Source organism: Takifugu rubripes, chromosome 19 (assembly GCF_901000725.2).
Source record: "Takifugu rubripes chromosome 19, fTakRub1.2, whole genome shotgun sequence".
NCBI lineage: Eukaryota > Metazoa > Chordata > Actinopteri > Tetraodontiformes > Tetraodontidae > Takifugu > Takifugu rubripes.
The window spans coordinates 16267670-16289473 of record NC_042303.1 but is presented as its reverse complement, the minus strand read 5'-3'; the positions used below and the strand labels follow the sequence as shown (position 1 = coordinate 16289473).

General features: G+C 47.0%; 1 protein-coding gene across 4 annotated transcripts; it reads left to right on the top strand.

Moving 5' to 3' along the window:
* Positions 1-40: 40 nt before the first annotated feature.
* LOC101066221 (protein FAM72A) lies at positions 41-4504 on the top strand. 4 transcript variants are annotated; one of them, XM_029826498.1, is made up of 5 exons: positions 296-1231; positions 1435-1512; positions 1937-2061; positions 2131-2221; positions 4041-4504. In XM_029826498.1, the coding sequence occupies exons 1-5, from the start codon at positions 1080-1082 to the stop codon at positions 4129-4131; spliced, it is 537 nt and encodes a 178-aa protein (XP_029682358.1). In that variant the 5' UTR covers positions 296-1079; the 3' UTR covers positions 4132-4504. The 4 variants fall into 4 exon arrangements, with proteins under 4 accessions (XP_029682360.1, XP_029682358.1, XP_029682359.1 ...); XM_029826499.1 differs by having other exon boundaries at positions 297-1231; positions 4018-4504; XM_029826500.1 differs by lacking the exon at positions 1435-1512 and having other exon boundaries at positions 41-1231.
* The last annotated feature ends 17300 nt before the right edge of the window (positions 4505-21804 follow it).

Below are 21804 nucleotides of genomic sequence, written 5' to 3'. Positions count from 1 at the left end.
GGATAGCATGCGTGTGCGTGCAGAAACTCCAAAACTCCCACTAGGTTAAAACTGCGTCAACTTCCAACCGTGATATCAGCTCGGGATGCCGGCATGCACGCACGTTATCGTAAAAGTGGCTAAAATATTTGGTTGGTCATGTAAAGCCTGTTTTAAAGTGTGTTTTATGGCGAAATAAAAATAGTAAAGTAATAAAGTAAAGTATAATCTGCAGCTAATTTAGCTGTCTAAACTAAAGTACACGCTAACTTTATGCTATCGTTTTGCTGCAGTTGTAGTGTTAAGCTAAAGCTAACGGCAGCGACACAGGGGAAACGCATATTTTTAGATATACAGTGTGTAATTTGAGTTCTGAACAAGACGACCCCCAACTGCCAGGTCAACGCATCAACAGTTTTTACTTATTTATTTATTTGCTCTTCAGAACAAACCCCCCAACGCCACCCTTTTTCTACTTCTCACACCCCGATTGGTGGAATAAGAGTTGAGTGACGCACGATTCGGCTAATCCCTCTTCGAGTTTTTGAATGTGGGCGTTCCTGTTCGTCCTTCGAGCCAATAGAATCCAGACTCGAAGATCAATCCGTCCAATGGGGACGTGCCGCTGTCAGGTTCGCCCAATCAGAATCAGCCGAAGGGTCTTTTAAAGATAGTTTCAGGAAATGTCATTAGATACCAGGAAGTTGTAAACAAAGCGGACAGCTTTTGGTTTTAGCCGTTATCTTCACCTGCATAGATGCTCAGCCAGCCGCGTAAAACGCGTCTGTTTTTACGGCGATTTATTGGTCTCGGACTATGCCACGTATGACGCATTTTTAAAAAAAAATTGAGATAGTTTGACCCTACGCGTTTTCATTGACTGTGCATTTACTTAGCAAGCTAACATTAGCCGTCTTCTGTTTTGACGTTTAAGAAGGACAACGGAGGCTGCACAAAGACGTTTTATTTTTTATTTTTGCATCGGGATTTGCTATTAAACAAATAGCAAGCTATTTCGGCATCCGATTGTGGGATTTCCTGCGTGTTTTCTGGCTGCGGGTAGAAATAGCGAGAGTGCCTCCATTGTGGCCAGGTTAACAATGTCTACATCCAACGCAAATTTCAAAAACAAGTGCGTGACCCAGGTGAACTGCATATACTGTGACAGCCTGCTTTGCACAAGAGGCATGAAAGCAGTTCTGCTTGCAGACACCGAGGTTGAGCTTTTTTCGACTGATATACCTCCAAATCGGTAAGTGCTAAAGCAGTTAGCAATGCTAGCGATTGTGTGCTGTTGTTTACCCTCATTGTTTACAGTTAGGACGGGTGTGCACATAAAGGGCTAATTACCATTTGAGAGGGATCCGTGACAGAGATGTTGGCGATGACGTGACTGTGTATCAAATGGGCGTTTTAGCTGTACATTTTCTTCTTTTTACATGCGCCTCCTCCAAGAACTGTTGACTTTGTGGCCAGCTGCTACTCCACTGAAAGCTGCAAATGCAAACTGAGGGACATTGCATGTCTCAAGTGGTATGTCAAAGTCTCCTATAGCCTGCAGAAATTTCTTTTTTATTATTATTTTTTTTTAAAAAAGACCCCCTGCTGCTGTGTGGCTCAGCAAACAGTAATCACCTGAAGAGCTGCAAACACCCATCATGTTAATTGTAATTCAGGAAGTCCCTCTGCAGTTGGTCTCTTAGCAATTAAGAGCTAGTTAAAATTAAATCCTGCTCATTTGTTTTCTAAAAGGAGGCAGATTTTAACGCTACACCGTGGTTTTATCGGGCCCTTTTGTTTTTCCAGGCCTTTTGTTGTTGCTGTAAACAGGGCAAAAACAAACATCTCTCAGATAATAGACGCCCACTAGTGGATTTAGCACTTTTCAGAAGGGCCTGTAGCAAAGTGCTGACAGACATCTCTCCTTTATTCTGTCTCCCTCCTCCCTCTGTCCCAGTGGTAATGTTGTGGGCTATCACGTTGTTGCCCCATGCAAGCCCTGCCTGCTCTCCTGCAACAACGGCCATTTCTGGATGTTCAACAGCGACGCCGTGTCAACTCTCAACAGACTGGACTCCACTGGTCAGTGTGAGCCTCTGGGTGCACCAGCAGTTAGCTGTATTTATACTCATGCCAGGTTTCTCGCCGCAGGTCTGAATTTGCTCCTATGGGGAGATCTTCCAGAGCTGGAGGACAGCGAGAACGAAGAGTCAGAAAGCCCCTCAGAGGAGGAGTGTATCAGGTAGAGAGGGGGACAGACACTGTGAGAGACTTGGGACGCCACTGTCGGAGACGTAGAAGAGAGGGTTTAAATCATGCACAAGAAGAAGAAAAGACTCAAAGGGTAGTTGAATACTGAAACAAATAGGGCAGAAAAGTGCAGCTTTAATTAAATGTAGCCCCATTTAATTTGGTATTGAGTTGCCCTTTAACCTGTGATCATGCCTTTACCTGTGATTTTATTTATCCACTGTCAAAAGCACACACACACACACACACACGCACGCGGTCAGACACCGTTTTCATTTGTGGAAATGAACTCTTGAACTTATTTTGGCTGAAATGCACTGAAAACTCAAGTGCATTTCAAAGGTTTGGAGCAGCCTGGTGTGAGAGATTTGGGTGAAACCTGGTGAATGCTTGTCTTTCCTGATCAGTTTATCACAGTTTGCCTATCATTTTTCTTCAAGTTTGCTGTACAGCTATAAGAAAATTCTCCCATTTTCATGTCTTAAATGGTTGCAGTGAACGCCTATCGGCGCCCCCATAATCGATATAGCACAAATACTGAATGATATGCATCCACAAGTCTTTGGCTTTGATTTTAGAGGACATTTGTGATTTGGGCTTCACAGATCTGGGTTTGATTAGTCATTTATGGTCAAATGCAGCGTTTGTGTTCAGCACCCGGATGTATCTGGTACTAACAGACTAACGGACGATCACGGCGCGCTTCCCTGGAGGCCTGGAGAGGAATTGCAACGTTTAGGTAATTCCAGAGGAAGCTGCACACGAAAAGGTGCCTTTTTGTAGCACCGTCCACGCGGAGCGCCGACACAATAATGGAGAGTTCTTAATGTTAATGTCCTGGGTCTGTCTTTTTTATTTTTGCAGCATATGTTGTAGCAGAGAAAGACAATACGCAGCAAAATGGAAATATTCTCCAAAGAATGACGGACCATATCAATAGAGCTCCACCTCCAGACAGGTTAGAACCAGGCCTTTGGATCCTCTGAGTCGTGGGAGCTGGGTACTGGATGTTGCTCTCCGCTTGTTAGGCTCAGATTTCTGGGTTTCTTTCACTTTAGATGTCGCTGCTCGGATATTTATTTAGCCACGTGCCCCCTCTCGCACTTTTTTATAGCGCTTCAGTGATGCAGCCTGAATCCTCCAGCATCAGGCTTCCCGGTTGGGGGGTCGTTATTTATGATTCTCACAGAAGCAACACGCCGCCCACTCGTGTCGCCCGCACATGGTAACCGGCGGCCGCACGTGCGCCCCGAGTGGCGACGCATCTGCTGGTCATTTGTGAAAACCCACAGTCCAAAAACAGCCCGTCATTGTTTTTGTTTACAAGCTTTGTTTACAGGATAATTGGTCCATGCTGTGTTGTTCTCTAGTGAATGATGATTCCTTCTGTATTTAATATTTCATTTGTCTTGTGCCGTTTTGTACGGGAAAGACTGAACGTGGACGGTTTTTACCTCACCGAGGTACCACGCTCGCGTCCTCTGGTCGGGACGAGCTGTGAGAGGATAATCAAAGATTTCAGAAGTGCTTTCTGACGTCGGTAACTTTGATTAACACGCCCTGCTGAGAACATAAAGTATATTTTGGAATTGCACTGAAACTGTATTGGTAGTTTAAACAGATGATTGTTGTTTTTGTATGCTTGTTAAATTAAAAAAAAAAGTTGTTTTTTTTCCAAAATATCTTGAATGCGCAGCGTGTTTCTTTTATTTCGACGTGCTTTGTCGTTTCTAACCTCTTTATCACGCATCAGCCTGAAACCACACGTGTGTTGTGTTTGTTTTATAGCTGTGCTGGTTCTATATCTGCAGGGGTTCCTCCCACCAACACACACCTTCCTCAACATGTCACCGTCCTGTGATGTGTTGCCCCCCTCTCAGGTGTCCTGAGGGGCTGCTCTGACACGCTCGGGCTGAAATGAGCGTCAGGAAGAAATAGTTGTGGTTCGGCCCGTTCAGGAGGAATCTGTCCAAATTTGGAATCATCTCCAGAGCTGGTGACCTTGGCGAGGATGCTCCCGCCGGATGGGGCCGGCGCCGACGTCTGCAGGACGAGACGCAGAATCAGGGCGGAAACGGGTCCAGGAGCGAGAAACGATGGGAGTGGAACAGAACCGGAGGCCAGACTCGGCTTGTTTCACAGACCTCAGCATCCCTCTTCCCGGTGATAACAGCCAGGAGGACGGATCACCAGAACCTGGTACCTGGTACTGGTACCTGGTACCTCCCTCCTGGGACCGTCCCTAAATAAAAGTTCAAATAATTAATCTCATTAATTAATGCCAGTGTTGTTTACATGATCGTGACAGTTGATGAGAAGAAATCCATATTTTCCTCGCTTTTTTTTACCTTTTTGTATCTACTTTTATAATCATTCCACATCTTCAGGATTCTAATCGGATAAATGAACTATGGCAACATAGTTGTCAGGATTTAAGTGTGACATCTGTCACCTGCTTTTTCCATTTGGAGTAATTCCACTATTGGCGTCACAGAGTAGCTCTGAACCAGTCGGACAGGTTAAATGTTCACCTGTCTGGAGCCACTGTGTGTACATGACAGGTGTTACTGTAATGCTGGGGGGTGGGGGTGGGGGTGGGAGGGTAAGTATGTAACTTTCTCAGGGACAACGGTCAGAGTAAACACAGGGAGTATCGGTTGTCAGGCTGCCAGGAGATTAGTTAAATGATCCTTTGTTGTGGTTTGTGTATTGTATCAAACCATCAGCACTTACGTCATAAAAAAATCATAATTAAATGGATGTAGTCAAAGTTCAAGGCGTTCCGTGGTTTAAACCTAATTTGGCGCTCTGGCGCCCTCTGCTGGAAATATGGAAGGACGCCACCCAGAAAACAGCCTGTGTGACGAGGACAGACTGTAACTCTTTATAATCCTTTAAACAAGCTTTTGCTATATTTGAATAATGAAAGGTTTATTTTAGGACCCCCCCCCCCCCACACACACACACACACACACCCTTCTAAATAGATGCTGCATATTTATCTCTTCCCCCCAGATATTTCTATTGAATGCAACTTCTAAAAAGACAAAGTGTCAAAAAAGACCCTAAATGGCCACAACATTCGTGTTCAGATTCGGTGACAGCTGCCAGAATTAGATCTTCACCGCCAGAACAAAAAAATACACATTTATTACTTATCATAGATGAAATATTTAATGTTTAATTAAAAAAAAAAAGCAAAAATAATTTAGAAAATTCAAAGCGACGAAGGCGTTATTGCATTATTTTAACACTAGAGGTCGCAATTGCACCAGTAATGGCCGCGATCTTGCCAAAGGAGGAACGCTAACCCACACGCACGCATGCACGCACGCACGCACATCAATTGTACACTTGATTTCGCCCTAAAACACAGCGTGTCTGTTGAAATTCAAACTGTCCATTTAACAGAGAATAAATAGCTTCGTATTTAAATACTTCCGTCAGATCACAAGAGTTTTTTTTTTTTAATTTATTTTTTACTTGCAGGTGCTGATGAGGGGGATCGCCATGAAATTAGCGGTCACCTTGATCACCAGAGAGATGAGAATATCTCATAAGACACATAAAGAGGTTCATAAAAGCTGTGCAGTCCGTCATGGTCATCTCTTGATAATAGAGCTAAGAGGAGAGGCTAATGTCCAGCTTTGCCTGATTATGCATATTAATGACACCTCAAGTATTCATCACTGGGCTCTTTTTCTTCTGCAGGCGAGGAGGGAAAAGCGCAGATAAATGATGAACATGCTCACGTTAGGCCCTTCGGGACAGGATGCCGCTTTTTCAACCTTATTTGGGAAATCTCTTAGTGGGAAGCGGTGGCATCTGAGCCTTCTGGGCTGGAAAACAGAACATCAGGTGCTTCACCGCACGCAGCGGTGCAGGTTCTCCACACGCTCCCGGCCCCGCATTCTCCTCTGAGGCAAACTGCGCCGGGCCCCTGTTGGAGAGCTCCACATAAGACAGAAAACTTCAAACGGGCTTCTATTGTGCTCAAGTCTTCTGGGCGAGCTGATTACAGATAAGGATAAAAGTTGTTCCGATACAGTAAACTGATGCAGGGAATCAGAGAGCACTAATTAAGTCATGGGGGAGCCGAGGCGGCCGGCGCCGATGTCTCCCCCAACACGGGGGCCCGACAGCAGCTAGCATCAAACAGGGTTTGTTGTCAGCTGAATGTCCGGTTCAGGCCGGATCTGCAAAACCCACCTGGGAGGGGAAAGGAGCAGCTTCTGAGAGGCCCGAGAGGCCCCGGTGGAGCTCCAGGTGGCTCCAAACGCTCAGTCCAAGTGTTTCTGTTTGGGCTTCAAACTAGCACCTTCGCTGGGTCCCTGGCCAAACTCAAACACCTGTTAATAAACTAAAGCTGACCCGTTTCAACCTGTGATTCGACCAGAACCAGAAAGAACCTAATCTGATTGAAGCGTTTTTCATTTTCAACCAGGAATGACCTTTGATCTCTTAATATCCTGTTAAATCAGACAAATATTCAAGCTATGAACTGATCTCTGGGCCTTTTCATCCTCACATAAAATGATCTAAAATTGAACGGAACAGATACAAGCTGCTACACCAGGACCGGGACCAGGACCGGGACCAGGACCGGGACCAGGACCGGGACCAGGACCAGGACCAGGACCAGGACCAGAGATTAAACTCCATTTTTCCATGAAGACATTGTGAAAGATTCAATGTTCAAAACAACAAAACAAACATGGATAAAAAGGTTCAAGGCAGGCACACACACACACACACACACACACACACACACACACACACACACACACACACACACACACACACACACACACACACACACACACGGGCTCTGTGTTTCTTTTCATTGTCCTGGCTTTTTAATTTGACCTTGGGTTAGTTCGGCCCTTATGTTCCCTTATTTTTTCTCCATGATTCATTCCTCAATTTTTTTTTTCTGTATTTCAAAAATTTCTTTTGGATTTGATGAGAAGTCCTGGATGTGAAAGGAAACAAAATATTTTCCTGCTTGTTGTTACTCGCGTGGCTTTTTAAAATCTGTTTGATTAGAATTCTGCTTTTTAGCATTTTTAATGGGGATTTTGTGGGACTTAAAGCAAATAAAGGAGCTGATGATGGAGACCGTGTGGAGATTATTGTAACAACCTAAAGAAATGATGTTTTCTGTCAGGGACACACACACACACACACACCCACGCACGCACACACACACACACACACACACACACACACACACACACACACACACTTTTTTAAAGCCCTTTTTCTCATTACGGTGTGTGTGTCTATGTGTTTGTGTGTGTGTGTGTGTGTTTGTGTGCTGGGGGAGGGGGCAGAGAGTCTGGTAGAAAACCTTTAATCCGGGTGCTGTCAGGCCCAAACCCGGCTTGACGTCCCATTGATGTGGAACAGAACAAAACACAGGGCCCCTTGCTAAGCTCCCACTGGCTCACTCACACCACACCACACACACACACACACACACACACACACACACACACACACACACACACACACACTGGGCCCCTCTCTAAAGCCCCTAGCGTGGGCCCCTGCTCCCTAACTGGAAAGGGCATTCCTTAGCCAATGTACACGCGTGTGCATATGCAAACTCTCTCTCTCTCTCTCTCTCTCTCTCTCTCTCTCACAGACACACACAAAGTGATATAAGTGTGTAAGATGCTTGGATACAGTTAATAGAAGCCAGATGCGTCCGTGTGTGTTGGTGTGTATCCTTGGCGACAACAAACAATTATTGTCCTGCTGTTTGGACAGCTCCCGTCCCGTCAGCAGCGCTGTTTACTATCTGCTGAAAGGAATAGAAGCAGAAAGAGAGAGACAGAAAGCAGAAGCAGAAAGCCAGTCAGCAGATCCTGAATGGATACAAAAACAGAGCTTTATTAGAATAAACACGAGTTTCATCTATTACAGCCTGGCACAAGACTGCCTGTAGTTCCGTTCTCCGCCACCAGGCGGAGGAGCTCTGACCCAGTGCTGCCTTGAGGGTTCCTTTAGGTCCAGTCTGTCCCAGTAAAGACGAGGTGGTCCCTGTTGGTTCAGTTTTATTGTTGGTATTTGCCGCAGGTTATCTAACATAACACTCAGAATAACTTTCAGGGGGCTCCACCCGCCCTGTACGGGAAAGCGTTGCCACCTGTGAACACACAGAGCCGCACACGCCTCCACGGTCAACTGGTTTCCCTCCTCACCTTCATCAGGATGAAGCTCGCCCCTCGGTTTCCTCTGCAAAATTGCAGAGATTTTGATTCCACCAGTTTGGAATTGTGCCGCTTCCGTTTTGGAACTCGGAGGCAGACGTTTGTTTGGGCCTGGGCGGCGGTCCAGAGAAGCCCGAGCGCTCCCAACGAAAATGTTTTTATTGACAGGCGAGAGCAGCCAAGCCGACAGCACCGATTGGCTGTAATTGTCCGGCCAGTCAGCGGCGTGTTTGAAAGACCCTATGCAAAGTGTCAGCCTCTAAAAGCACACACACGCAGCCTACGCCCACCCTGCTCCTTCCCTCTCGACGCTTTAAGAGAAGCCAGATGTGCCACGGGGAAGCAATCACCCCTCTATTTGTCTTGGTGCTGATCAGGTTAGTGAAGCGTTCCCGGGCCTGGCCGGAGCTGCACGCCGCTGCCTCTGCCAACGCTGCACCGCGCCCTCCAGGCCCCAGACACCGCTCGGATAAACGCTCTGTCATCAGTAAAAGGTTTATACAGACCCCGAGCTCTGATTATTATTTGTTATTTTGTCATCGGGGATGTTTCGGGGCCCCATTTAAATGCCGGATTTCTCCCTTTCTGTGGCGCGAAGATCCGAGCAGCCCGTCGAGCTGATGCGCGGGGGTCAGCGGAGCCCCTTGGAAGCTAGCATCTGCTGATATGGACACCGGCATTTAGGTTTGGGTCACCGGATGGGAGGTGTTGAGGCAGCAACTGCAGCAGCAGCAGCATCTGTGTGTGTGTGTGTGTGTGTGTGTGTGTGTGTGTGTGTGTGCACATATGTGTCGAACATTCCAGCCAGTGCGTACACAGATGGTTTAGTTTAGTCCAATGAAATGAGCACCAGACACGGAGCAGTGACAGTGAACGAAAACCTCGATGATGCACAAACACACACACACACACACACACACACACACACACACACACACACACACATGCACGGAGCCTGCACGGGTTAATAGAGTGACGGAATCCAGAAGGAATCCACTCAAGGACTCAGGGAGTGAACTATTAGGTAGCCTCTAAACTGCCCCGCACATACTCCTGCTCACTTCTTCTTCTTCTTTTTTTCCCCCCGTCGCATTTATAACTTCATAACAAGGCCACAAATCACGGGATGAAAGACGGCACGGATGGATGGAAACCTGCGGGTGTCGGAAGAGAAAACACAAAAGACGGTCGGGCGGGAAGACGGATGAAAAAAGCCTCATCGCCGAGTGGAACTGGATCCTCGCCCGTCCTGATTGGCTGGCCCTCCCGCGAACCCTGACCCTCGACTTTGTCTGGGGCTCGTGACCTTGGTTGGAGTACAGCGGGAGCGCCTCCTCCTCCCTGGGCTCCCTCTCTCCATCCCTCTCCTTCTCCCTCCTGCACGTCCCTCCAGCAGGAGCAGGTCAGCGGGGAGGAGATGGAGACCAGAAATGTCAGCGAGACATTAAACAGAGTGCGTCTGTGTGTGCTCTCATAGTCCAACCTGTCTGATTTCTCTCCCCTCTTCCTCCTCCCCTCTTCCTCCCCCCATAGGCTTCTCCACAGAGCAGTAAATTTGTCCTCCAAATCTCTCTCTCTTCTCCGTGCTCTATCAACACCCTGCAACTCCTCTCTGCCCACATTTGCGCTCCCTTGTTTTATGGCAGTGAGTGTCAAGGCCAGAAGCACCATTAATTTAAATAAAATCACTGGCAAAACACCAGTGCTTCAAAGGGAGAGGCAGCGGTAGAAACTCTTTATGTATCTCAGTGTCAGAACCGATGAAGAGATGAAGACGTCTCCCACCCCCAGCCGGGTGCGCCTGCTTCTGTTCAGTATTGATCGCTACAGGTCTTTCCAAATATTCCCATTTATTCAGCATATGCTTAAATTTGATCCGGTTTTTTATTTCACTCGTGCGCGGATGTTAAAGAATAAAAGTGGCAGATTGATGGGAAAATTGCAGGGGTCATCGAAGGTCACGCTGGTTTTGGAATATGTTTGGGCTTGTTTTCGCTGTCGCTGCACTTTATAGACGCTCCCTGGAGTCTCTAATCCAGGAGCCAATGAAACGGAAAGACGTGTCTGAAGTTAGCACCAGCTCTCTGTCACTAGGAGACCACGGAGGAATATCGGATATCCGATCGACCAATAATCAATAATTTCAGCTCAAACTGCTCCAGTGGAGAGACAGAAGTTCTCACCTTTACCTTCACCCTCAGTGGAGGAATACGAAAATGAAAAGAATTTCACATTTCTCAGGTTATTTTCTGTCCCGTGTCTCTACACACACCTGTGGATGTGTGTGTGTGTGTGTGTGTGTGTGTGTGTGCCTGGCAGATGAAGACTTGCTGTTCTGGGACAGAACCTCAGCCGACTGCTGTTTATTTTATTGGATGTTTATTTCACTCTGTAAAACATGCCACTCAGGGACCCCGTGGAGCGATGTATTAACCCCCCCACCCCACCCCCCCAGTGTAAACAGTGTGTGTATCGGGAGTGTTTCCCTCACTCGCCCGTGCAGACGTGTAATCCATCCAGTCAGACATTCTAAACAACATCTCAACGTGTTTATAAATGCTGCCCGGCCACTTTAATGAATTTATGGTAATGCCTTGTTCTGCAGCTTCTGCCGCCAGCGCGCAGGGGCAGACGTGAGCGTGCGCATGTGAGCGTGCGCATGTGACCGCCCCGCCGAGGAACGCCGCACACGCTCGGGGGTGACGTTCACTTCCTGGTTCGTCCGGACCGATCCGCTAAAGCATCCGTGGTGTTTATTACAAGAACATCAGGACAACGGACCAAGCCAAACACAATCTGGATCAAAGGTGGTGCGAGCGTTCAGACGCTCTGCTCTCATTTATTTTTAATAAAACTGCATTGTTGTCGAAAGACACCACTAAAGACTAGTGTCAGAGGTCATAGGTCAAAAAACACCTTTAGGCTTCAGATCTGATGTGTTTATCTGTTAGTTTACTGGTCAATAGATGCCTCTTGATGACTTCATTTTGCGTTCACCTGTGTGTGTGTGTGTGTGTGTGTGTTTGTGTGTGGGTGTGTGTGTGTGTGTGCTCCCAGACAGAGCCGTCTCCCCTCCCCCCTCATCAGGCCTGACAGGTGTTATTACATTGAAATGAGCGCACTGATGTATGCATCTGTAATGTGGACCTGTCACCCTGGGCTTGATGGGACTTGACGCTCCTTATTATGGAGACGTGTCTGAGAAAAGAACAAAGTAGTAACACTTTGGCTGAAGCACCGCTTGCGAGGCGCCGCCAAGAATCCCGAGAAGGTCCGGCTTAGACGGTGTCAAAAAGTGGCGCGTCACCTTTGAGGTGTTCCCTCGGAGCACTAACAAATGTGATGTCACTTCTGGTTAGCGCAGATGAAACCTGGTTCTTTGACAGGTTCCCCTTAAACCACATGAGCAGACAGGAACATGCTAATGCTAAAGTTGATCAGCTACAAACAGAAGATCCATGTTTACATGGTGTAATGACCCAGCCTTCACTTGCGTGTAGACAAGGAAAACCTCCTGAAATGCAGTGAATACTTCTCCTGCACACACCTGTTGAAGCAACAAACACTGCCCACTAGTGGCCTGGCATGAGAACGCGCCGTGCGTCACTTTTCCAACACTGAATGAGCGTTCATCTACGACTGTTTTACACCTAAATACTGCATCTCCACATACATAACAATGTTCTGCAATGTTCTAGCCTGAGGTGAGATGGACCTGCCGTAGAAATGTATTCAAGACCGTCAAAGAATTTGTGCAGGCGTGATATGTGCACGCCACAGGGACCAACTGCCTCCCTCTCTCTCTCTGTCTCAATGTCGCTCCCTCCTCCCACGATACCCATTTTCCTTTTTGATTTTTAAAAAGTGCCACCTGAGTGACAAACCAGAGAAGTGATTAGCCGGCTCACTCTACGCTTTTCTTTTGAAAATCCATCTCTGAATGGGCTCTGCCCCTCGAGGTTCAGTAATCACACGTCAGTTAATTATTATAACTCAGAGTATTCACTTTTAGACCATTCCTCTATATCATTAGTGTAAAGAAACCTCTTTTTTCTGTATCATATTGCTGACTTAAAAAAAAATAGATTAATCTCACATTTTTAATACAGTTCTTAAATAACCTATTTTACAAAAGAAGGTGCAACATAAATTCAACCTTGAAGAGTGAGAGAACTCATCTACCAGGTGAACTCAGACGCTGCCTGTCATGTTTCCATCAGTCCAGTGGAGCCATTTTGTTGGAGTTTGATTATTTATTTGTCCTCTCGGGACGTGTGAAGAGCTTAGTTGAGGGAAGTTTCTGCCTTTTCAGACGCTGCGAACGAAGAGTGTTTTGCTGTCACCTTCACAGCCTCTGTAGCAGAGCTGCCTGAAAGGGCAGCTCAAGTGTATTAGTGAATAAAGTAAACACTTATTATTACCCTTCATCCCTTTATCTGCAGATGTGAAAGACTCTATTCACTCAGCCGGGCGCCGCACGAACACGCCGCCGCCGCCGCCGCCGGCGTGCGTGCCGGCGGAGTTTGTCCACGTTTGCCTCGACAATTGAGAGGGGGCAAAGGTGAAGCAGCTGATTTGTTGCAGTCGCTAAAATAATAGAGCAATTTCTTTCGCTAACGCTCGCACTCTGCTGCGCACGTGCGCGTGCACACACACACACACACACACACACACACACACACACGGTCTGATATGCGGCCTGCTCGCTTGGATTGTCCTCAAACAATGAAATGCTGAACAGATCACATCAATCTCTCTCAAGGGAACAGTGAGATTCCTGCACCCACCTGCACGCTGTGTGTGTGTGTGTGTGTGTGTGTGTGTGTGTGTGTGTGTGTGTGTGTGTGTGTGTGTGTGTTTTCGTTCACGCCTCATGTGTCGGCTGGTGGAACAGAGCGTAGAACCCTGAAGGTGGTGGTGGTGGTGGGGGGGGGGGGGTGTACCTGGACTCTCCCTGGGAGACACAAAGCAACAGATTCGGAGTGAAATGATTTCACACATTCGTGCATGTGGAAAAACGTGTAAAAATGTGTAAAAACTCTCCTTACAGGGTTACAAATGTGGTTTAATGTGCAAATACATTTTTCGACCTCCCCACAAACGCATCGTATGATAAAACAGCCTCCAAAGCTTACGCTGCCACACTTAAATGTCATATAATCCCATCCGTAGTTTATATGGGAACAGAATGGACGTGTTCGGAATCGTCCCGGATATTTACTCAAACTGAGCTTCAGTATTTGATGTGACAACAGGAGGAATAAAAAAAGGAACGCATTATTGATCCAGCTTTTTCTATAATGTTAATATCAGCCCCAAATGTTCTTCATTAGAATAATCTCCTGCTTTTGCTGTTGACTGCCGGTTTCAAAGTCTGCACGCGACGTGTGGAGGTTTTTTTTTTTTGGTTGAAAATATCATAATTACTTTTGAGAGTTTTAAAAAGCGAAGAAGAAAGCCTGATAAGCCCCCAATGGGTTTAAAGAAGTTTCACTTTTCTGTGCAGTTTTAAGATTCTTTCTTCCAGCGAGGAGTCCTCTCTCGCCGGCTCCCACTAATCTCTGTATATGAGCTATCAGGAAGGGAAAGCTCTCTCGGTGTGTTCTGGCTGTTTTAATATCTGTCAGCTTCATCCTGTCCTCATCCCTCTGCTTCCTCCACTTTTATTTTGACTCCCAGCTTCCTCCTGTCTCTATATTTCACCCCTTTGTTTATCCCCTCTGTCGCTGTCTCCGTTCCCTCCATCAGTCCTCGGAGAAGGTGTGTGTGAGCGTCCGTGGTTCCGAGACAGCTACCGAGACGGGCCCGTGAACCGCTTCCCTCCTTCCAGCTTCAGCTCCTGGACGCAGCGTTCTCCCCACAGAGCTGAGGTCTGATGAACAGCCAATGTGCACGTTAACGCCACATCTTGGAAGGCAGCAGCGTTTAACATTTAGTTAATTCCGAGAATGTTTAATTAAGTGCTTAAAAGTGCATAAAAAACACCCACTCATATAACAGCCTTTGATTTTCATTACTGTCAAGAGAAAATTGACGCCGTGCCCTTGGGACATTGATTGGATAACAGCACACTGAAACATTCCTGCAGTTCAATCACATTTTCTACAAATTAATGCCCAAAATGAATTTTGCGAACGCAGAATTAATAAAATGCATCTTGACCCGTCGCGGAGTTCAGCGAGGAGCCACTCGAGAGGCTCCCGTGAAAGGAGATGTCCATCATCTCCTCTTTTCACCTGTTGGATGATTTAATTACTGTCTGAGGTGACTCGTTTACGATAATCCAATGGAAAGCGGTTAATATAAAGGTAATTATGCGGCGGAAAAACACGACGGAGAGGAGAGAAGGGCCCAGCCCAAGATTCTAATCTGGTCTCAGAAATTTGAGGACGTGTTGAAATATTTAGCATGCTAATAAGTACGTGAATGAATATGCAGAAGGTTCTGAAATTTCTGCATTTGCAAACAACTTTGATCGTTTTAAAAGAAGTACGTTTTGCTTTCTGCCTCAGGCTCTCAACATTGGAGGTTTTGTTTATGTATTGAAAGGTGTCAGAGGTCAGAGGTCACTGTCATTCCCACAATGCTGTGAGGCGAGTCAACAAATTATGTCGGCATTGTTTATCCCAAAAACAATACTGCCTTCTTCGTTGGTGCTGAAATTCATCCAACAGCCTAAATCCTGCAAAACCAGTCAAACCTGTCAAAAAGTGTGAGGCTGTGGAATCTTTAAGTTGTGATTAATATTGATTGATTAATATTGATTAATATTGTCATATTGATGAATGAAACCTCACAACACCGGATAGATACAAACCATCAATCCAAAACACTGGCTTAGCAAACTCTCGCTACACAGCAAAATCAGTCTATCTTTGTGGGGACTTTATAGGCATAAAACACTACCCAGCCCCAGCTCCAACCCTAACTCTGACCCAGTTCTAACCTCCAACCAAGTCTTAACCTTAAAACGGTCCCATGATGCTTTGAGGACCAGCCAAAATGTCCCCACTTTGCTAGCAGAGCGAGTTTTCTGCTACGGCAAATCCAAGAGCCCACACACAGACCCGAACCCTCAGCCATCCAGGTGCTGCAGCGCATCACACGTCTCAGCCTTCGCTGCCTTGTTTGGTCACGTTTGCTTTAAAGTCTGCTCCTTTCTCAAATGCTTACATTGAAAGAAGGCTGTTTATTCTGCATATTTGCCCCGACTCCTGTGTTCCTGCTGATAGCCGCGCCGCTTCTGCCTCTCATTGTGAGAGCCGAGGGGCCAAGGTGGAACTAATTCTCTTAGACTTGTTAGCGAAGGCTGCTGCTCATTGTTTGCGTGCTGCAGAAACGCGTCTTTACCCTCAAAGGCTCACCTATTTTCACTTTTCTCCTATTTGCTTTTACGTCTCAAGTACATTATTTTGTTATTATTATTAACCCAAAAAGCCGCCGCCTCTCCCTCTTGTGTGAGGAAATTGAATATTGCATTTAAAAGTCAATTTCCATGATGGGATTACGCAAATCAGCCTGTGCCTGTTTCACCCTCCTGCTTCCATTCACGGCTCATCCAGCCTCCACCTTGATGCATCTCTCCATTTGCGGTGGTTTACCCTATTCATTTAAAGACGTCCTTTTTCACGCCCGACAGCGCGACTCGTGTTTTTCATTCCCCACTTAGCATTGTTACGGCGCCCCTGGCCAATCTGCACGTGTGACAGCGTGCACATACATATAGCTTTGGTTCGGACTTTAAAAGAAATAACAAGAAGGAAAAACATCCAAAGCCTGGAAGCTATTACTTCTCTAAAATGTAATTTTTGGTCAATGCCATTTATCTGTTAGGAAGATGAGATGTTGATTTCTTTCACTTTTTTTCCTATTTATTGAAAAAATAGGAGGAAATTGGGAAAAAAAACAGAGATATTGATGTTGGACATGTTGCCATATTTATGAGGACATTTATTAATACATTTACATCTATTAAACATGGCCGATTAGACATTAATGGAGGTATTTCTATCCTTAATGAAGAAGTCTGATGGATTTAACATGATCCAGATGACAGAAGCATCCTGTGATTGACAGCAGTCAAACGCCAGGACAGGAGCACCAGGATGGTCAACATTGTGCTGAGATGTTTTATCACGGGGCAAAAATTCTAAATTGGAAACATATCATGACATTTTTGCGCTGAGATGTTCATTAATCAGCCAATTAGCCGCGGGCTAATGCGCCGCATCGACAGCTTCGATGCTCTGGAGCGTCTGCGCAGGGTTTAGCAAGTTTCTAAGAGGGTTTTTTTTCCTGATTTTTCTGTAAAAGTGCACTTACTAAAGCGCTGATGTTATTAAACACACCACAGCACTTCAGTTCCGCACTGAATAATAAAAATAGCCACCTTAATTTAGGAAACATGTCAGTTGAGTTGAAGATTAGCGCTGAAGGAAGACAAAAATCGGCAAAAATCCAGCCCAAACCCTCCACTGTGGTTTATCCCGGACGAGCCCAATGGTGTGGTGCTTGATTCCCTTTGTTTATTTACTAGACAGACTCATTTTTCTTGTAAAATTCTGTAAAAAAACAAACAGGGAGGTGGCCTTGGACTTAATAATGCATAAATATGAAATCTGCCTAAAACAATCAACACCTGCAATGTGAAGAAAGAGTTATTACATTGTAATGACGACAGAGGTAGATCACAGAAGGCCGCGGGCCCCGAGGTCCTGTCGCTGTGCCAGCCTTCCCGTTCCTCCTTCCTCCCTCCACTTCTCTCCATCTTCTGCACCTCCAGACGGCATCTCTCACCCGCTCCCTCGCGCTGCTTGTTTACAGTAAGCAGGTCCGAGCAGGACGGTTTTACCTTTTATGGCCGTTCTTTATCCGCGGTAAAAGAACACTAATACAGCGGTATGCTGCCCCCCCCCACCCCCCCCACCCGACTCTGACCTCCGAGGTGTGTGTGTGTGTGTGTGTGTGTGTGTGTGTGTGTACGGACCGGGGTCATCAGATGTGTGTGTGTTTGAGAGCAGCGGTATTTACTGGACTTACTGGGCTCTGTTTCACTGCAGGATCAGGAATGAAGGTGTTACTGACTGTAAAAACAAGTGTAATATGTGCTAGATTCTTTTTTTTTTTTTTTAGGTTTAATAAGCCCGGTGCAGGCGGAACCCTTCAGGTCGTCCGTTTCAGGTTTGTTGTGTGTCTGACGTGGAATATTCATAAAGCCAGACACGCATGCACAGAAGCAGGATGGTGGAGCACAGCTTCGGTACACATCCCCACCTTTGACAATGGAAACGCAGACAGAACCAGACCTTGGTGGAAATGCGGTTTAAGGCTTAGTCACAGGGTGTGTGCTGACCTCTGCTTGATGGAAATGTCAGTGTGTGTGTGTGTGTGTGTGTGTGTGTGTGTGTGTGTGTGTGTGTGTGTGTGTGGAATGTCAGTGTCAAGGGCCTGAGAAACAGCCATGTACAAACAAACATGGGCTCGTCTTTCCTTGTTGCCCTCCTCTGGTCCCTATCACTCACATGAAAACAAACACACACACACACACACACACACACACACACACGCACACACACACACACACACACACACACACACACACACGCACACACGCTGTCTGCCTGGCTGGGATCAGTGTTTATTGTCTCAGTGTTAACTCACCGCGCCGCCATATCTGCCCTCTGTAATTAGATTTACCTTTCCTTGTTGATCTTTCCTTCTTTTTTTCCATCTGAGGTGTTTTTCCCTTCCCTGATTTTGAATCTCGCCCCTCTGGGGGGGTTTCTCTCTCTCTCTCTCTTTCCATCACCTGTACTCTCGGCCTCATTGACTTGAGTGGGAGCAGCACGCAGCAGGATCTTGCTGTTTCCCCTCCAGTGTGTGTGCGTGTGTGTGTGTGTGTGTGTGTGTGTGTGTGTGGTGGTGGGGCACTGACACACACTTTTCAGGTGCACTGACACCCGCTCCGTCCAGGCTGGGGGTCTCCCCTGTGCAGTACGTTGCCACCTCCTGTCTGGACGCCCTCCGTTACGTCTCTCTGCTCCTCCTCGAGCGACGCTCCTCGTGGGTGTTTCTCCACACAACTGATCTCAGCGAAGGCTTTTTTTAAATTTTTTTACCAATATAGTTGTGGTTCTGTTTTGGAAAAGAAAACCTAAAAATGTCCCCTGGCCAGTGGAAGTGACCCGGCAGTGCCAGCTGCAGACTCCTCTTATGGTAGTGTTACGGCCGTGTGTACAGCCGCTACGTAGGCTTTGTTTTCCCTTCTCGATTTAATGCCTTACATGGAGACAAACACACAGAAGCTACATGGAAGTTCTCCAGACAGGTTTTTGTTGTGTGTGTGTGTGTGTGAGTGTGAGCGTGCCGGTCTTTATCTGTGTGTACATAAACCCTAACCACCCATGGGTGAAGGAAGGCTAGCAAAGGTTCAGCTAACAGGGAGTTGAGTATCACTGCCTCCATGACGCTTCGCTCTTATTCAACAAGGGGCGGCGAGACTGGGCTGTCACTAGAGGGGAGAAACCCAGGCTGCTGGGGGGTGGGGGGTGGGGGGTGGGGGGGGTATCACACCAGTTTGGTGGTTGGTCGCTGTCAGAAACGGCCGCCGTGCACATGCGTCTTCACCTCACCGGTTTTTCATCTTTGGGACTGAGACAAATAGCAGAGACAGTGGATCTGAATTCAAGAGAGACTTAAATAAAACTGCCCCCCCCCTTTCTCTCTCCTGCTCGCTCGCTCGCCCCCCCTCCGCCGTGCCCTCTCCTCCAGGGAATGTTGTGGGGCCCAGCTCATATTTTGTTTTCACAATGCATTCCTGCCGGCTCTTTATTTATGTCAATCTTCCTTTTGATCAGAGTCCGGTTACCACCAGTTACCCGCTCGCTGCTCCCGTGAGTGAAGGAACCCACCTGTGATGGAGGAATGTGTGTGTGTGTGTGTGAGCGTGTGAGCGTGCGTGTGTATGCAGGAGTCTGGGGCCTTCGTTCTAGGGCGAGTTTACTGTCAATTAATATGGTTAAATGATTCCCTCACATGGTAAAGTATTTATGTAAGCTGATCTGGCTGGTGGCGGAGCACGACACATCTGGTTATGATCTACACCGCAGATGGTTCAACCTGCTCACACACACACACACACACACACACACACACACACACACACACACACACACACACACACACACACACACACACACACATATACAGAGAGAAAAAGAGAGAGAGAGTCTGGTGTGGAGAGGTGAGGTAGGGTTAGGTAGATGTTGTGTGTGTGTGTGTGTGTGTGTGTGTGTGTGTGGGTGTGTGTGGGTGTGTGTGTGTGTGTGTGTGTGTTTCACAGTTCATGCCCCCGAGAGAAAACGCCAGGTCAGCTTAACTCCTGAACTCAGAGTGAGACTAAAGATGGAAACGAGCTCTTTATTTTTCCATTTCTTTCACTTTTAGTTTCAGTTGCTATCGAACCCGTCTCCTCCCGTCTCCTCCCGTCTCCTCCCGTTTCCGCCCACCTCACCCTCACCTCTCTGATCCAAGTTTTCGGTCTCGGCTCAAAAAGATTTGGAGGTTTGTGAAAGCGTCGTGGAAAGCAGCCTTCCAGGCTTCTTCCTCTGCCCCTCCTCTCCATCCCTCCATCCTGAGAGAGCCCTCGAGAGATGTGTCTCCCCTCTCGCTGCCCGTATCCAAATAATTAATCCAAAGCAATTACTCTCCTCCTTCATCTGTCTGTCGGCCCGCTAACAAAACATTTCGACACGTGTCCTCATCATTCCCCTTTAATTAAGGCAGCACTATTTATCACTCCCCTTTAATTATCCTAGCCTGTTTATCAGTCTGCCTTTAATGGAATAGGCACCACAGAGATACTCGTGCAAAACAGCCGCCACGCCGTCCTTGCCTCTGCCAGTTTTGAACTCAAGACAGTGAAAATTAACGAAAAAAAGGAGGGAAAACAATTAGTGGTGGAATGGAAAAATGGAGAATTAAGAAGAGGATATAAACTTGGGGAAGATGTGAGTTGTTGTGCCTCCTCTCTCAGGGTGACGGGTACACTCACACCCTCGGCTGGGCTTTTGTTCCCCTCCAAGAAAGCTTCCGCAGACACCATGTGGTTCACGCTGAGTTCAAATACACACACACACACACACACGCACACGAGGATCAAACACACCTCCACAATAGTTCTTTTGTGTTCAGTAACCATGGTTTCTGTCAGGTTTAATGCCTAGCAACATGTGTCATGGGCCAACCACTCAATGGGAAGGGGAGGGCCGATGGTACACTTCATAACATCACAAGTGGTTGACCGTGAAATAAATTTTACTATGGCGGCACATGCTTAGAGGCGTCTGAACGTAGCGGTGGGAGGGTTCGGCTTCCCTTCCTGCCTACACGCGGTGGAGGAGTGTGTGTGCTCCCTCTGCTTGTTGCCAATGTGTGTTTGTCTCAGGGCCGGGCCGGTGTTTGTGTTTGCCCGCTCACAGGATACGTGCTAAGAGAGCTGTCCGTCAGCCTCTAACCAGCTCAGACAGGAGAGAAAGCCACAGGAGAAAAGCAGCAGCTGTGGAATCAGGCTCACATCGAGCGCTCCTCCCCTGGATCCAGGACTCGCACCCGTTAAAGCCCGTTCAGTCTGGGAGCAATTTGACGCACGTAAATTGTAAAATTGCAACCACACATGGATGATGTCTCTCTCTCTCCCCAACACACACACACAAACTCGTGCTCACACAAGCTGCTGGTGGGGTCAGAAGTCTGAGTGTCACACCCTGTCATTGCAGATTAAGTTATGCAAAGTGAGGTGGTCGGGCAGCCAACCCCTAGGGCTTAACAAGCAGGAAACACTAATTGGGTCGGCTTGCTGATTGCCATAATTGCTACTGGGTGTGTGTGTGTGTGTGTGTATGTGTGTGTCTGTCCATGTCTGGCTGAGTGAGGCAGCTGCTGAAGCTGCTACTGTAGGTACGGCTGCATCTTTCAGGTTGGAACTCTACCCTCTGAGGACTGGAAGAAGAAGGGGGTGAGGAGGAGGAGGGAGGAGAGCGAGGAAGCCGGAGATTACGGTGATCACATCGGGAATTAGGGAGAATTTCACGATGGATATTGACTTTGTCTTCAAGGAGGAATCCTTCCACGTAGAGTATAAAATGTAGAATTACAAGAAATGAAAGTTGATGTTTTGGTCCAGTGCAAAGAAGCTCAGTACAGCATTGAGCTAATGAAAGCTAATATTTTATGCTAACATTAGCACAGTTATAAATGTCAGTGCATTAAAATGAAAGGAACGCTCATATTCACTGCTCAGGTAACATGTATGAACTGGATGTTCATGCTGGCTGATAACTTGCTCGTGGGCATCGCTTCG